Source organism: Pyxicephalus adspersus, chromosome 7, assembly GCF_032062135.1.
Source record: "Pyxicephalus adspersus chromosome 7, UCB_Pads_2.0, whole genome shotgun sequence".
In the NCBI taxonomy this organism is placed as follows: domain Eukaryota; kingdom Metazoa; phylum Chordata; class Amphibia; order Anura; family Pyxicephalidae; genus Pyxicephalus; species Pyxicephalus adspersus.
In genome coordinates this window covers 43,423,104-43,440,226 of record NC_092864.1, presented here as the reverse complement: position 1 = coordinate 43,440,226, position 17,123 = coordinate 43,423,104, and the positions used below count along the sequence as shown (strand labels likewise).

General features: G+C 35.7%; 1 protein-coding gene across 1 annotated transcript in view; it reads left to right on the top strand.

The window, feature by feature from the left end:
* The window catches only part of LOC140335545 (prolyl endopeptidase FAP-like), a 61,339-nt gene that overhangs the window by 18,256 nt on the left and 25,960 nt on the right, over window positions 1–17,123 (top strand). Inside the window, exons 3-12 of the mRNA XM_072418247.1 lie at window positions 4,188–4,292; window positions 6,893–6,987; window positions 7,363–7,437; window positions 11,091–11,143; window positions 11,243–11,315; window positions 12,161–12,281; window positions 13,435–13,589; window positions 14,040–14,140; window positions 15,419–15,551; window positions 15,910–15,954. Of these exons, the coding sequence (XP_072274348.1) occupies window positions 4,188–4,292; window positions 6,893–6,987; window positions 7,363–7,437; window positions 11,091–11,143; window positions 11,243–11,315; window positions 12,161–12,281; window positions 13,435–13,589; window positions 14,040–14,140; window positions 15,419–15,551; window positions 15,910–15,954 (956 nt within the window). The remainder of the gene's footprint in view (window positions 1–4,187; window positions 4,293–6,892; window positions 6,988–7,362; window positions 7,438–11,090; window positions 11,144–11,242; window positions 11,316–12,160; window positions 12,282–13,434; window positions 13,590–14,039; window positions 14,141–15,418; window positions 15,552–15,909; window positions 15,955–17,123) is intronic.

Genomic DNA, 17,123 nt, shown 5'->3' with positions numbered 1-17,123 from the left:
AAATGCCAGAATACCTGGCACATCCCGTTCATTCTCCCATGTAATTTACAGGTCCCTAAGTTTTATGTTCAAGTAATGTACCCTCCCCCCTACCACATGTGACTTAGATGAAAGGAGTACAATGGCTTATTATAGGTGTATTTTAATATTAAAAAATAAAAATATTTAATTTTTTTGGCAACGGTGTTGTTTACCTTGAAAATCCCATAAGCCTTTTTGGCCAAGCATAGGTCTGTAACTTGAAATATAAATAGATTCCTTGGGCCTAATTTATTAAAGCTCTCCAACACTGTAGAAGATAGATTATGATGTCAAAACCAGGGTGACAGAAAAAATTTGGAATAGTTTTCCTAAAATAGCTTTTAGTTGGCAATGGTTTTCAGTCGTGGATCCATGATAGTCTATCTTCTCCAGTCTTGGAGTCCAATCAGGTCCATTGTCATCTCTTGGTATTTCAGTGACAAGGAAATATCATTTTACTTGTAAAGCTAAGGCCACAGATTTACTGATTATATATTAATAACTTCAATACAAAAAATAACTTACAGCATAACAAGTGTCCATCACAGTTGCACTGTAACACTGTAATCCTAAAAGGCCTGTCCTAACCATAAGTTGATGAGCCCATCCAGCTGACCACATCCCATGGAGGGTCTAATTGGATGCTGACTTGCTATATACCACTAATAAAGCTGTGACAAAATAGGAAGAAAAAAGTAAAGGTAGGAGAGTTAGAACTTGCTTCGTAAGTGAAGATCAAAGAGATCAGGGATCATATGTTGACAACCTTTTTCCCCACCTTAAACATTTAGCCAATAGAAATAGGATTATTATCAAAACATGGTCAGACAAACTATCCATTCTTCTAACAGCCAATGGCCCCCTAATTGCAAGGGCTTAAAGGGCAATTTACAAAACGTATGCATCACAATAGTAATAGCTTGGAATTTAATAAAATCTCTTTTATAAGCTGCCCTTTCCATCAGTGGGCCTGATTTATTAAAGCTCTCCAAGGCTGGAAAGCATACATTTTCATCAGTGAACATAGATGGTCCAGTATACCTGGAATGGACCTGGTCCAGGATTGAAAATATTTTCTAACAAATAGCAAATTACTTTAATGAAATCTATTTCAGGTTTGTGGGATCACCCAGGTTTACTGATGAAAGTGTATGTTCTTCAGCCATAAAGAGCTCTAATATATCAGGTCCAATGGCCTTCCCTTCTCTGATATAATTTTAGGACAAAAGTGGCGGTGGGGGGCATATTGAGCTAGATCAGTGGTCAGATTCACTATATGTTTGTTTATCCCCACCTGGGGCTGCTATGTAAATGTACCCTAGTTTTTTTCACTGCTTCTAATTCTTCTGTTGAGATTAGGAGATTAGTACTCAAAATGTGAGATTTTATTGTCAGTTCCACTTTAAATGTCTTTCAAAAAAACTACTATCATCAATTTCATGTAGTTAAAAATATTTCAAGTCAGAGTATTTTTTTTCTATTTTCATATCAAAGCAAAAATATGTATGTATGGAGAGCAGTATACCATGCCACACAATGTTGTTTTTCTGTTTTCACGTCTGTAGAGCGATACGCCTTCCATATGTAGTTTGTTCCCTTGCAGTTGACAGGAACACAACTCCTGCCACCCAGATGGCCACTGCCTATGTTTTATACAGCCATTTTTTTAACATAGCCAACCCTAATATTTCACTTTGTGATGGTAAGCAGATGGGACTTTTCAGCACCTTTGCTGATGGACAGTAAAAAAGAAAAAGAGCAATATGGAACAGTTAACTAATTGCTACTAATAGTAAGATAGATTGCATGCGAGGGATAAAATTATTTTCAATTTGTGTTAGTCTGAGAGAAGACCTGATAATGAAACCCTGATACCCAACGGTTATTTCTTTCCTCAGTGTACAGTAAGTGAACTTTGGAGACCTCTAATTACTTTGTAATGTAGTTTATGAAAAAGTCACTCATGTGCAAAAATGATTAAATCTACATTCTGCTTTAATTGTCTTATCTGTCTAATTAGGAAACTGTTGTGAAATGTCTCTACCAGTTATAATTGCAAAATTCAGAAAGGTGAAAGAAGATATTAAAAAGAGAAAACGTGTGATTTGGTAAAATATTAAAGGCTGTTCACTTGGCAAAGTGAGTGTTAGTAAATAAAGGGGAGATATGTTCTCTTTAAAAAACAATGCTTCAGCACCCACAATTGTAGCCACACAAAAAGGCATTTATTCACCTTAAACTGAACAGATATGCAAATAAATTCCTGGTTTAAATACGGTAACCAGCAATGCTTGGAAATGCACACACAACCAATACACGTCTAAGAGTTTCTAAATACCGTAAGTGTGAATTAATCCCAACACAAATGTTATAACAGAGATAGCAAGGGTAATGTATGCTCTTTTCTGCATAATAGCCAACGAAAGGGCAAACCGACTATCTATATAACAATTGTGATATGGCAAAGCAGGACAGTAAATGTCTTCAATGTGGCCACAGAAGTATTAGTTTAAAGGAAATCATGCCAGCTGTAGGTAGAAAAGGCATTTACCAAAATGTACAGGATAAAACCTCCTAATCTGCTGTTGCCACCATTTCTCCACCATCGTCTTGATGTTTTACCCTCTGGGTGGCCCTAATGTAGTAATTCTCATTATCACATAGATCTTGGGAACAAAAGTCTACACTTCACTGCACATGTCACAGGCAGTATGCAGACCAGAAGGTAAAAAGCAGGCATACCTTTTCTACCTAAAAATCCTATTTCCTTTCAATTTATTTTTTAGCGTTTAGTTCCACTTTAAGCCCAATCAGAAGATTTATTAGTAGTTCTGTCATCTGCAGCAGCCCACACCTACCTAAATATGGCACTAGACGATGGGTAGACTCATGGGTTATTAGAAATAGTCACCAACACTCCAAAGTAAAAAAGTTGTCTTTGTAAACATGTTGTGACAGTGCTTTTACAAATTAAAAATGCTCAGGAGCCATCAAGAGGAGGAAGTTAGGTGTAGCGCCAACATGCCTGAGTAGTAAGGCAGAGCTATCATAATTGGTTTAAGTAGGTAGCAAGGGAAGTCAGAGAACCTCATGGGTTGGATTAATGGGAGAGGAAACTGGGGTGGGGAAGGAAATATAAGTGGGTGAAAACAGGAAGTGGAGGTCAGAGGTTTGGATGACAGGGTTCAAGTTTCCAACCCTCCTTCCCATAAAATTTTACTGGGGAGCTTTTGGGTAGGGTGATTGGTTTGAGGTCCTTAAAGGCATTTTGTTGATAAATGAATGTATGTGATGGAGTTGGTGGACAGCCATCTTTGATATGAGGTCTCACATGGTGAAATGGTAACAGCAAATGTGTATTTGGGCCTGTGAATAGTCGTTTCCAAGATTATAAAGTTGTGGCTGGGAACCAACAATATCAAGAGAGTACAGATCTCAAATTGATGGTGGTTAAATGAGGAATGCCTTCAAAGACCTGCTACCTGATTGGTGTTATGTTGCTATATGTTTGTTATGTTTTAGGGGTGGAACATAATTTAAATGTAATTTTTTTTAATTACATATTAAGAATGATATTTAGGTAATAAACGGCTGTTAGGCCATTCATACTATACATACAAGTTGTCTTTATTCGGGTTTTAATGGGTGCATAAGGAGGATGTGTTCGCTTGTGACAAGGTCTTAACTACCTCAGTTTGCAAATCCTGTACTTTGGAGTGCTGGTGTGTTCCTTCTCTGTTTTTATGAGTTCTACACAGGGCCGTCCATGTTGCCCTTTCTCTACTACAAGGTCTGCGTGTTGTAAGGACATTCCTATCACTGACACTTTATGGTCCTTTGGTTCAAAAAAATGTGCAACTTTGCTTGGCTATGTATGATGTTGTCTTCATATGTGCAAAAAAGCAATCTTTAACTTTTTACATTCAATGACAAGACTAAGTTTATTAGTAAAATCACTATTATTAGCACAACTGGGTAGATTTGTTTGACAAGAATAGCCATTAGTCCATAAATGGATGTGTATTAATCTGTAATTACCTTACATATAACTGATCTGTACTAATTATCCATGTGAACAATTCTTGTCTAAAATAAAAAAGTATTTGTGTGTTTCTAAAGAAACAGCTCAGTAATATACTAATCTTATTTTACTATTTATTTTAAAGGGAACAGCTCAAGAAATCATCAAGATGGTCTGCAAGCTTTGACTCTCGATGATGTGTTTGGGAAAGATTTTTACACTCAGCAATATGGTCATCTTTGGATATCAGGTATTACTGTTGTACAGAATTTGCATTTTAATCTAGTTATTTATATATTCATTCATTTACAATGTCATTTTGAACTCCTATTTGTACTTTAAATAAAGATGAATTGCCGGCAAATAGCTAAACACACAAATTATGTACATATAGGAAACCCATTCTAGCATCTAAAGGATTTCTTCCCAATCAGCCCTAAGATTTACACAGCTCTACAACATAGAACAGCCCAGACAGGGCAAAATACACAATTTATATTATATTGCAGTTAAGTTACACTTATAGTGCTGAAACCCTAACCCTTTGGTTCTTTGTTTGCCTATATTTTTCTATTTTTTGCCTATATATCATCTAAATGGTATGTTCAGCTATGAGAAAGTCTGAATATATTTTATATCTACAGAATATATGAAGTATTTATTGTGCATTATTATATATATAATGTGTTTAATTCATAATGCATCTACATGTTTTACATATTTTTCTTATGTATATCCATCTATTTTTATTATAGCTTTGGTTGGACATAAGTCAGTTTAATCATTCGCTGGATTGATAGGGGACCATAGCTGAAAGATATCCAGACTTTTTTTGCTGCTTCCCCTCCATTGCCCTATCGCACAAGAGGGTGTCACAGGCCCTCCCAGAATTTAGCAATAGGACCATGACCTTGTTACAATGATCTCAGTGATGGAATGAAGTCGGGAGTTATGTAGGTGTTACCTTGCTTGCAGAATGCTCAAGAGATAAACACAACTGACGTACAGATCAACTCACAGATGTCCACCCAGTTTTGGAACATATATTTTGGGTAGATCCATCCTTTAAAATACATTATCACTGTGTCATAAAGAAAAGAACCAGAATTCTAATCTTGGTTTGAACATGACAAAAGTGAAAATTGTTATGAAACCTGGATTGCGTTCAATTTTCTTTTAACGGATTGCTGACATTAACAGATGTTCAATTTGAATAACTAGCTGCTAATAAATCCTTACACCTGTCCCTTAAAAAGTTTCTTATGATATGTCTTAAAGTACATTTGACAAATGTTCTAGCTAATTACACATATTTTGGGTCAGTGAACACATGTGCTGATGTGCCTGGCACAGCTCCAAAGAAGTATTTACATCTGTTCTTAAGTCAAAAGATAAATATTGGCTGTGTCTACTAAACCTTTAGGAGATAATGTAAGTCTGCTGGGATCAATACCACCCATACAGCTGAGACTGTGTGATATAAGTTTCTGTATCTTTCAATAAAGAGCATCTGATCTGTAACAAAGTCCATTAGTATCATGGCGGCAGTAGAATACCATCAAACAATGTCATCTAAATGTCTCTAATTTTTCTTTTTGAGAAATATTGAAAGATATGTTGTGACCAACTTAAAAGTGTGTAGATAAGAACAGAAGAAATATAGAATTTTAAATGCTCATTTTATTATTTTACATGCAATATGGCTTTGAAACTTTAATTGCCTAGCACAGCCCTCTCCTCTTCTTGGATCGGCCAATTTCAGCTTTTCGGCCCATCCCTTCACCTTGCTAGATAGCTCAATATCTGGCACAGAGGCTTGGTGGCTATCACTCTTGTCTTGCAGCATAGGGAACCCAGATTTGAATCTTGGCCAGGTTGCAGTCTGAATGGAATTTGTATATTCTGCCTGTGTTTGTGTGTGTTTCCTCCCATATCTATAAATACATACTGTTTTTGAGGGGTCCACCCTAGCAAATGCCTTAGGGACATCAGTGAGCTCATCTGACAAGCAGTTAATGATATAACTATGGACAAAATGATAGGTCTGCATATTTTCCCTTTTTTTAAAACCATTTTTTTTGTAAACCCTGGGGATGGTTGTGAAGGGGAAACCTCAGAAGATAGGCAGTTTGTGAGATACACATACAAGCCCTTCTTGCACCAGCAACTATGTCATGTTCAAAAGCACCTAAATCTGATATTCAGCAGTTCATCCTGACAATGTCTTAAATGTTAAGAGCTGCTGCCACTTGATGATTAGATATTTGCATTAACAAGCAGATGAACAGTTGTACCTAATAAAGTGCCCAAAGAGTTTATATACATGATAATAAATAATAAAGTAACACCCAGAAGGGTAATATGGAGTGACACTTGAGTTACAGCTCTGCTGATAACTTATAAAAGAAAGCCATACATTAGTCCCAGGGCTTTGGTTGTCCACATTGTCATTTTCCAGACACATTGCAGGCATAAATTATGTTAAATGCATGTATAAACTTATTTTTTTACTAATGAGTTGGTCCCTTAAACAATATTATGGTAGTATGATAGTGATGAACACTCTTGCCTTGCAACTCTGGCATTTCATTTGCCACTTGGAATTCCAGCTGATTGGCTTTGACTTAGAATGTTAGGACTGGTTTCCCAAAATTATTTGGCTAAAATCAACAATTATAACTTGAAATTTCAAATTTTGGTATGTAGATTGCGAAATATGTGAAATAGGTGAAATATGCTTACCCCCTATGGTAATAAATGGCTTTACAGAAAAATCCTACACAGAGGCGAATTGCAAGAGTTTAAGTTATGATTTATGCTTTACAAATATTTTTTTTTTATTTTATGTAGAGAATGAATATCTGCACAGGAATGATGAAGGAAATGTTTTCTTGTTTAATGTGGAATCCGGTGAGAATTCCATCATTTTGACAAATGCAACATTTGTAAGTACATTAATATTATGCAAGTACGTAATGTTTCTTTTTGTTGTTTGTGTGTTTGTTGTTTAACTGAACTAGAATGAGGGTTGTTGGGGGGAAAAAGGGAGAGTGACATCGACGAGAGCTATTACCTCTCTACTAAATAAAGTTTATGCTGCTGTATCTATCTCCATTAGGAGATTTCCCAAAATTGTATGGCCCTTTGGGGTGCAAAGGGCCATACATACATTGACACTGCAAAGTCAGCAGGGGCACAGACCAGAGGTTCTAATTCTCCCACTCTACATCCAAAAGAAAAGACAATGAACTTGGAGTTGAACGCATTTTTGTTTTACAATGTATTTGTTACTATTTAAACAATTGTCTTATTTTCTGCAGGATAAAGTGAATGCCACAAGCTACAAACTATCTGCAGATAGAAAATTTGCATACTTTGAGAGCAATTATGCAAAGGTAATTTTTGATTTATTTTGTACCAATGCTTATATCTCTGGTTAGGAGAGAAATACAATACAATGCTAAGATACTTGCAGTAAGCCTACACATTCTACGTGGTCATGCAGTATGTGAGTTTATAACCTGGTGCTAGTAAGTAATTAGGCTATTTAAAATTAGTAAATCTGAGAATTGATATTTGCATTCATTAAATAATACACCAGAGGGTGATGTTATACCAGATAATGATGGAAATTAGTTTGTTTATCATTTCTGGCAACATATTTTATTCTAAGGCTCATTAATTGTCCTGTAGTTATTTTAACATATTTTTAAAATCCTGTTTATCAAGAAGTCACTAAATGTACAATTGAGAACATATTTTTTACTCCAAACTGGCATAATATCTAGCACTGTATAAAAAGTGTTTAAAGCCAAATAATTAATAATTAATTAATTATTTTTGTTGATTTGATCATTTTTCTTTTATTTTTTAACACTAGCCAATCAAACCCATGTCTCTTAAAGTAGACCTAAACTCCAAAAAACAAAAATATATCCAGATTTTTAACAAAGAAGACATGCAAAAATCATGCCTTGGCTCCTGGAAGCTTTTTGTTTTAGCACATCTATGTACAATGCATGTACCTTGTAGTGTAGAGCTTGACTCTGTGTGAGAGGGTGCTGCCAGAGACAATGTAGCTCCTATGTATGCAAACCGTGGAGTTGGCTGTAAATGTGGCTCCTTCTTCTAATGTGGTATTGACAGCTCCTGGGTTTATCATTGCTGCACGGCAGCTACATATCGGTCATTATGTGCTAATATTGGCTAATATTAGTTACAGATTATGGCAGAAGCTCTCCAACCACCAAGTTTAGTTCCTTCATAACACTCAGTTAGGTACCAGACAGAAAAATTATTTTTTCCCTTAGAGTGGCTTAAAGTTAGGCATTCTTTAATTCTGTAATTCTTTAGTTAGCTAACTATTCAAGTAAATCTGAGGTTTAATCATTCTATGGCCCCAGATGGCTTCTTACTTGCTTAGAGCCCAGTGGTTCACAAATTCTGTGAATTATTGGCTACATAGCTTCTTAGTAAATAAATGGCCTGCTTCCTCCCTGAATCATTCTTTCCAGTTCATTGCCTGAATTGGACAGCCAGTAGGGAGGTGTGAAGGGGATGGCCTGGAGGCCCAGCCTATAGCCTATAGGGTGGCATGAAGTGGTTGGTGGGGCCCAATAGTGGCTTAGTGGCTAGCACTCCCAATTTTGCAACTAAAATACAAGTCAAGACACTTTTTTCTTGGAATGTAAATGGACTGCTTGTGTTTTATGTTTCCTCTGGGACTTTCCTCTGGTTTCCTCCATCCCATCCAAATCCTGACCACATAGCTTGCTAGTTGATATTAACCTGCCACCTTAGTTGACCAGGAAACTTTGATGTTTATAACTGCCTATTAGAGTAGCAGGGTAAGAATTTCCCAGACACTATGAATATAATAATATGCTAGCAGAAACTTTGGAGTGTTATAGTCAGCAAAGTGTTTTTAGAAAGTGAATTCTGAAGATTATAAATTCAAGCCTAAACCCGCATGTGTCTGGTTCTCTTCAATGTGAATTTATATGCCCACTAAAGAATGTGCTGAAGGAAATTTGCTGCAGTATGCAATCACATCTTCTTTTACTTTAAAGGGTCCCCACTTCCTGGGTACAGACATTTTAGACATGCATCTCCTCACCCCCAAGTGACAACTTCATATCTGTATAACCAAGTTCTATCCCTAGCAGTATAACATGGTGCAGAGAAGAAAATTTACTCAGGCCTGTAAACACCAACTAAAAAATGTATTATTTAAAGAAAGTTATTGTAAAAAGTCAGAGAAAATCCCATGCCTTATGATATGTGCAGTACATAGTAACTTTTATGGGAATGGCAGGCATTAACAGAAGTGTTCACTGCATATTATGCCAGAGATACAAAATTAAATAATGAAGTCTTTTGTTTATACTTTTATTATTAATATTTTAAACACAGTATGGCTTTATTAAGCGCAAAAGCTCGGTTAGAGAAGCCTGGATAAGTAAACTGTAGATGTAGAAACTAGAATGATGTAACAGTTGGTATGGCAGGAAAAAAGCAATAAAAATGTTTAAGGAAAAATGTCTACAAATATTAGAACTGTTCTGAATGACATCAGTGCACCAAGCTTTAGAAATGTCCTAAAGTAAATTTTATGAGAAAAGTAGAATACCTGCACACAATGTATTCTCTGTTAAGAAACCTGGGTGGACACGGCTGACATCTCCAAGTTTTAGTTTATAAAGCAGTTGTGTGGTATTAAATATTGTAAACCCAAAAGCTAATAAAGCCCACCGTGTAAAAAAAAAACAATAGAAACTGATTGAATATTCAGTAGGAATCCTAATTATTGGTAATAGTATAATTTCTCCCAGTGCCAGTGCCAACTCCTCTGCCCTGGCAGCATGCTGCAGAGAGCAACACTGTCATTTGCTCGGAAGCAGCAATCTCTCTGTAGCTGTCTGACAACTAAAGCCCTAAAACATCACAACAATGTCTAATGCTTTACTGTGTGAAAAGTTCCTGCTTCCTTCTGTTATTGAAAAGTTTAGGCTGTGAGGGTATATTGGCCTTCTTGTGACTGGTCCTCACATTCAGATATCCGTTCTCTCTGCAGCTTATTGCTAGGTAAGAGTAGTTGGTACTGGAACTGGAAAGAGATTATGCCATTTACAACAGTAAGACATTTGCATCTGAAAAGTATGTAAAGCGAAGATTTGTTTCAGTTTTGTATAGAGTACAGAAGGTTTAAGTGAAGAATATTTAACCTCTAGGCTCCAGCACCTGCACATCCACATACTTGCATGGCTTGTCTGTATGCATGTCTCAGTGCATGGGTGGGTTCCATGGGGTGTAAATAACCAGAAGCTTTTTGCCAGGATTTTGAAACTTGGCATCCACTGCTTCCTTGCAGAGCATTCTCTGGATGCCCTGTGCCAAGCTGCCCTACACTCCAAACCTGCTTCTGGATGATCATTCTGTTGCTTGAACCCCATGTCTCCAGTTACTGATCTGGGCCTGTCCAGCTGACATTCTTCTTCTTTCCATTTTATGCTACAAATCTTGCAAGTTACTTTTTATGAATATGCATTCTTTATAGACTTCACCACACAAAACTTTGCCTTCCAAAACAACATCACAGTGCATGGAACCTAGGTAGACCTAGAGGTAAAAATGTATTCAATACATTGATGGGGTGCTTTGTAAATGAAAATTATAGCCCAATGATGGGACATTGAACTTCTTTCCAATTCAGTGTAACATAGATATGAAATGATCACAAATCATTTTCAGTTCTTTTGTGTATCTTGCTCCTTAAATGATACTGGAAATTGCTGTCAGATAAAGAAAGAAGTGCCTATTATGTATTTTACCTAATACTAAGACTGTATTATAGTTCTTACAGTAGTATAACCTATGATATAGGAACCTAATTCAGAAGTATAATATAACAATAAAAGCTTGTCTCATTTTCAACTCTTGTAACTATCTATGTATATTGTTGGCGCTATAAAAATCCTGTATTATAGTAATAATAATAATAATAATAACAATATGTACATCATTATAATTGTAAATTATATTTTCGCAGCAATGGAGATACTCTTACAAGGCCTCATACCACATTTACGATCTTGAAAAAGGGTCAGCATTCTTTTGTAATATTGTAATTATAAAATGTATTTTTTTTATTAATTTCTTTATTTTAAGCGTGTCTGCTATTAACACCTTGTGTTTCTTTAGAGCATTTGTAGCAACTAATAGACTCCCTTCAGAAATTCAGTTTATATCCTGGTCTCCAGTTGGACATAAATTGGTAAGTTTTTACCTTTTACTGGCTATATAGAAAAATAATTATGTCCTCATACTTACCTTTTTTTTAAAAAGCTTTTCAATTGAGTAAACCAACCATCTATTGAACTTTTATAAGTAGAAAACGATCCATTATGACCAAGGGTGGATATTTGTCTGATTTTAGTCAAACCATTGGGACACAATTAGCAGAAAATGGAGCCTTAACCCATTTCACAACTTGGTGCTTACTCATAGGACCTTTGTTGTTTGTCTGCTGATGGTTTACCAAAAACCTTGCTGATATTCACACTTCACTAAAACAGATTTACTTTTTGGAGTTGTATTACAGGTAATAAAAGCTGAGATCTGTGGCCACTTCTGCATTAATGCATTGCATTAATCATGTGTACATATATTTTACCCATTTATGGTGTATGGGTGCATTGAGTTTATCCCTTCAATCGTAGCATACTTGCTCAAAACATTTTCTAGTTGCAGTTTGAATCATTTTTTTTTTACTATTTTCGGCAATCCTAATTTTTTTTCCCGTAAGTGGAGCCTTAAAAGTTTAAAACAAGCTTAACTGTCATCCGATATAATCCAAGATTTAATTCTTGTAAACACCTACAGCATGATATGATAGAGAAATCAAACAGTGCCTGTTTTTGTCTTTCCAAATCCAATATCCCATATCTTCCTTGTTGAATTGCAAGAATAGAAAATTATTTATATTTAGTTGTAACTGATAATTAGAAATTTAAAAAATTGCAAAATGTAAAGCAATATTAATAATCTGGGCTATTCTTTAACACAATATTAACAACATTAGGTTAACCAGGATATTTAATTTAAATCTGATTTTTCTAGGTGTATGTTTGGGAAAATAATATATATTTACAACATGAACCTGGACAAGCATCGATTATGTTAACCAATGATGGCAAAGAGAATGAAATTATTAATGGTATTCCTGATTGGGCATATGAAGGTAGGAACTTTTTTCAATTAGGCTGGTTTCACACTGGCCATGATGTAATGGTGTGGTTACCACTTTTTCATGTCAGGGGACCATTGCATTTTGGGAGACGCTACATATAGCTTCTCTCCACGACAGCCTTAAAGAAGATTAATGATGGTTCCTAAGGAACCAACAATGCGGCACAAAGAACAAGTGACTGGTAAGGTGTCAACTGCTTAGAGCCACATGGGATTGCTCGATCCCCAAGCAGGTCTGAACCTGTCCTTAATAATAGAAATAGCTCATTCACTAGCCCACCTTTAGCTGTAAGATCTCCTGCACATTTCCACCTCACCCACCAGCTATGATCGCTTCTACTGAGTACAGTAAATGTACATACAACATAATTGGTTCAATAATAAGAAACATTAAAAAAAAATGTTTTTTTACCTAGACCAATCTTTCTCAACCTTTTAACATGGGAAAATCCTTGAAATAACGTTCTAATCTTAGGGAACCCCTGCTTTAATTATTATATCCACAGTTCACAGTAAATTAGTTTGGTGGTCATTGAGAAGAATACTTCTTACATTGCTCACCAGTGGAAATAATTCCACCCTAAAATATGGGCAAAAAGATCATTTATGATGTCAGTTAAGCTGACCAGAGTGGCACCCATTGCTCATTGCTTAATGAACCCATAGCAACCCCTGGAAAAACACTAAGGTTCCACTGAAAACTGGTTGGGAAACACTGCCACTAATGTTCAGGGGGTGCATTAGAATGGGGTATACTTTAGTAGTAAATGAGGCATCAGGTAGCTGCAGTATCCACACCATTCTGGTACTGGGGGCTTAACTCTGAAAACCAGCAGCATTTGAAGCTTGGAAATGAGAATAGATTATTTGTCCATCTGTGCTTTAACATGAAAGATACGATATGGCACCTAATGGAGCCCCTTTCCCAACATCTTTAGGAGCACTAACATTCTGAACTGTTACTTTACACATTTATTTTTTTCTTGCAACATTTTATAGTTTAATTTTACTTTCTGATTTATATTATAGACATATTTTGATACCTGATCCTATAAAGTATATACTCCTGGAACTATAGACAGGATAAAATTGTGCTTTTGATGTCAATATCTTCTTTTATGTAGCATTATTATTTTTGATTTCAGAGTTAGTATTGGGATCAAAGTATGCTCTTTGGTGGTCTCCTGGGAACACTTTTATTGCCTATGTCCAATTCAATGATAAAGAAGTGCCTATTATTGAATATTCCTTCTATGGTGAGGAGCAGTATCCCAAAACAATGAAAATACCATATCCAAAGGTAACATATAAATAAACTGTATCGCCATATGCCATATACTAGTATACTTTGCTATTAGTTGGCAAATGTTTTCAGTTCTGGACCAGATCCATTGCAGGTTTTCTAAAGACTTACGATAGTCTATCCTCTTAAGTCTTGGAGAACTTTATTAAATCTGGATCAATGTTACATCACCATGATATAGGAACCTGGCAAGGTTCTGAAACATCACCAATGAATAATATTAATGATAAAATAAAATAAAAAACACAAATCTGAATTTGAAGAAATATTGGTGTGTTGTCTACATATTTTTTATTTAGAGACCTGTCAGTTACACCTTCCATGCCTCTTTAATTCAGTTTGGGGTCAGAACTATAGTGATATAATGTGGGTTGTGCAAACATTCTCTCAAACTGCCCTTTGTCTGACACACTCTCTATATATTCATTGGATGAATTTATTTCAAAGGCAGGAGCAAACAATCCAACAGTAAAACTATTTATTGTGAAAATTGATGATTCAAGATATTCAAAAGTCGAAGTTCCAGTTCCTTCTGCAATATCTTCCAGGTAATTCTTAAAATTCTTTTATTTAAAATAAAAAACAGGGTTGCTTTCACAGTTTTACATTTAAAAAAATAACAAATGGAACTAGCATGGTATGGTGCCACATCCAATATAATCAGAAACACAAAACGTATAAATAAACTTTACTGTGACTTTTCATGAATCTTTTATCAAAGGTATTTACAAACATATTTATTAAATCATAATTTGAATGTTAAAAAAATACAGATATCAACATTATTGGACAAACATAATGCATATTGGGGTCCCATTTATCTCTCAAGGCATTTTGCAAAATGTGCTTCAGGAAAGAAAAATGATGGGACCAGTATGTCCTTCCCGCAATATTATGCCTATATTATCCACGGACCACCTACGCAGAGGCTTATGTGAGGAACGGAACTCATTAAACACTTTAACTATGCCCTTTTATTATTATTATTAATATTATCCAGTATTGACATATTACGCAGCACTTTACAAAGACCATAGTCATGTCACTAGCTATCCCTCAACGGGGCTCCCATCCAAATCCACACAAATACGGGGAAAACCTGCAAGCTCCATGCAGATAATGTCCAGGCGAGATTCAAACCTGGGACCCAGCGCTGCAAAGGCCAGAGTGCTAACCACCGAGCCTCTGTTTTACAAGTTAGGATGAAATAACATAGATGCATAATGTTTTAAAACCCTAATAAGACACCTTGGGGCTGATTAACTAAAACAGTATACAATATCCTTTGGATGGCCCCTAAATTTCAGTGTCACCTGTTCCGCTTTACCCCAGAGTCCATCATACATAGGAGATTACACAACCAGTGAACTTTTTTACACCTGGGGGAAGAAGGCATAATAATGCTAGCTGAATTTACTAGTCCCATATTTTTTTCTTTTTGAAGATGCACATTTTGCAAAATGTGTTGCAAGATAAGTGAAACCCCAATGTGTTTGTCTAATGATGTTGATACAATTTTACACTTAAGCTTAAAGTTCCAGCAAGAAAATGTACCACTTGCCTCAGAATTTCTCCTAATTTTTTTTTTTTTTTCACTGCCTCTGCAGTCATTAGACACCATTTAAGGAATAACTTTGGTATTTTTTTCTGGATTGTGATTTACTAAATGTCAGCAAAGCTTCCTGGGTCAGTTTTTAGTCCCAGTCAAGTTGTTCTATAAATTGATTGCATTGGGTTCAAACATATCATCACTTATTTTAGTTCAATATTATAAATGTCCAGTGGTTTCCATTATTGATTTCTAACAATGAACGTCTATTTCACAGTGGTGATTATGTCTTCAGCTGGGTAACATGGGTCTTGGATGAAAGAGTCAGCGTACAATGGTTGACTAGAATCCAGAATGTCTCAGTTATCTCAATTTGTGACTACAATTCATACACATGGAATTGCCCACAGGTAATTGATACCTATATTTCATGTAAATGCACAATATCTGTATTAGAAATCTTTTTAAACTTTTTAGTCTCTATCAAACCACAACAATGGCAACTTTACTTTAAATTCATCTACGGCATACAACTGAGATAAATGACCAATACATTATTTCATTATTCATGAACAGACTACTGTATATTCCTTTAGTAAATCAACCCTAGCTGAGTAAAATACAACTGCTACATGTTTAGGTTGATTACAAGATTTTAGAACTCTTTGTGTATATTCTTTTTACTGAATTAGAGTGTTAAGCCTTTTTTAAAGGTCTTGTTTGGAGGCCTTTTGTTAACATCTCGGCTTTGTTCTATCTTTTTCCTAGGATCGACAATTTGTTGAAACAAGTAAAACAGGATGGATTGGTGTGGTATGTAGTCTTACTGTATTTTTTTCATTTTACGTTATTTCTGATTCAGCTTTAGCATGAATAGTATACAAGTTTAATGGTTGGAAGACAAAGGTCAGTGCCAATGTTTCAATAGACAGCTGGCAACACTGGTATGCTAGAGCAATGGATGTTCTCAGACAGATGGTTAGAACAGCATAAAGCAGCAGCAGGATCAGAAGTCATAAAGCCAGGCACAGACAAACAAAGTCCAGGTTCCAGACATGCAGACAGGACATAGACTGCCAATGGTGGAGGTAACATGCAATGATCAAAAAAAACAATCAATGCATATACAGTCAGACAGAACTGCAAAAGAGCATGGGCAAACAGACAAACATGTTTATCTGATATTAGGTGATCATTCTTAGTTTCCTTTATAGGTGGTTAAAGAGGGTCAGGTGTGCACAGCAGAGACCTGAGCTTTAGTAACAGGCAAAAGATGGTAATTGTTTAAAGTTGATCACTGTAGTTAACAATGGCAGACTGCTTGTTTCTCTTTTGGCAGATTGCCTTTAGGGCTGACACAGTAACCCAAATGGGTTTGGTTTAACCTCCAGGTATTGTTGCTGTGAACAGGGAGACTTCAAATTACCAGCACAATTTATAGGGGAGCATGTTCATTTTTTATGCGTAAGTGCTACATAGAGAGGCTCCCTATATTCAAGCTCTTGTAATTTTTGGAAAAGTATAAAGAAAAACAATAAGTTATGGTGATATGACCCCAGTGATGACATCACTGTAAAATAAGCTTTTCTACATACACTCTGGCACACATACACATTTACTTTTCCTTTAAAATTTATTTTCTAATAAATATTCTATAATAAGTTTGTAAGTGTTTTTATCATAATTAGCTGCTCACATTGTTTCTGTCTCTTCCTCGTTATTCATACATCCATTAGTCAATCAATGTTAATTGGTAGAAAGTCTCCTTTGAAACGTGCTAAGGATACATTTTTACTCTAATTAGTGCAATTAGCAAATACAAATCTAATGACTTGTTTGAACAGCAGTACAAATAGAACGTTAATTATGGCGATATTATAATGCACTTTGTTACAGTAAATTGGTCATTTGGCTCGGGAATGTCTTGACTCATGATACTTTTCTACCACAAGCGCAAGTACGTCTGCTAAATGAACATCTGT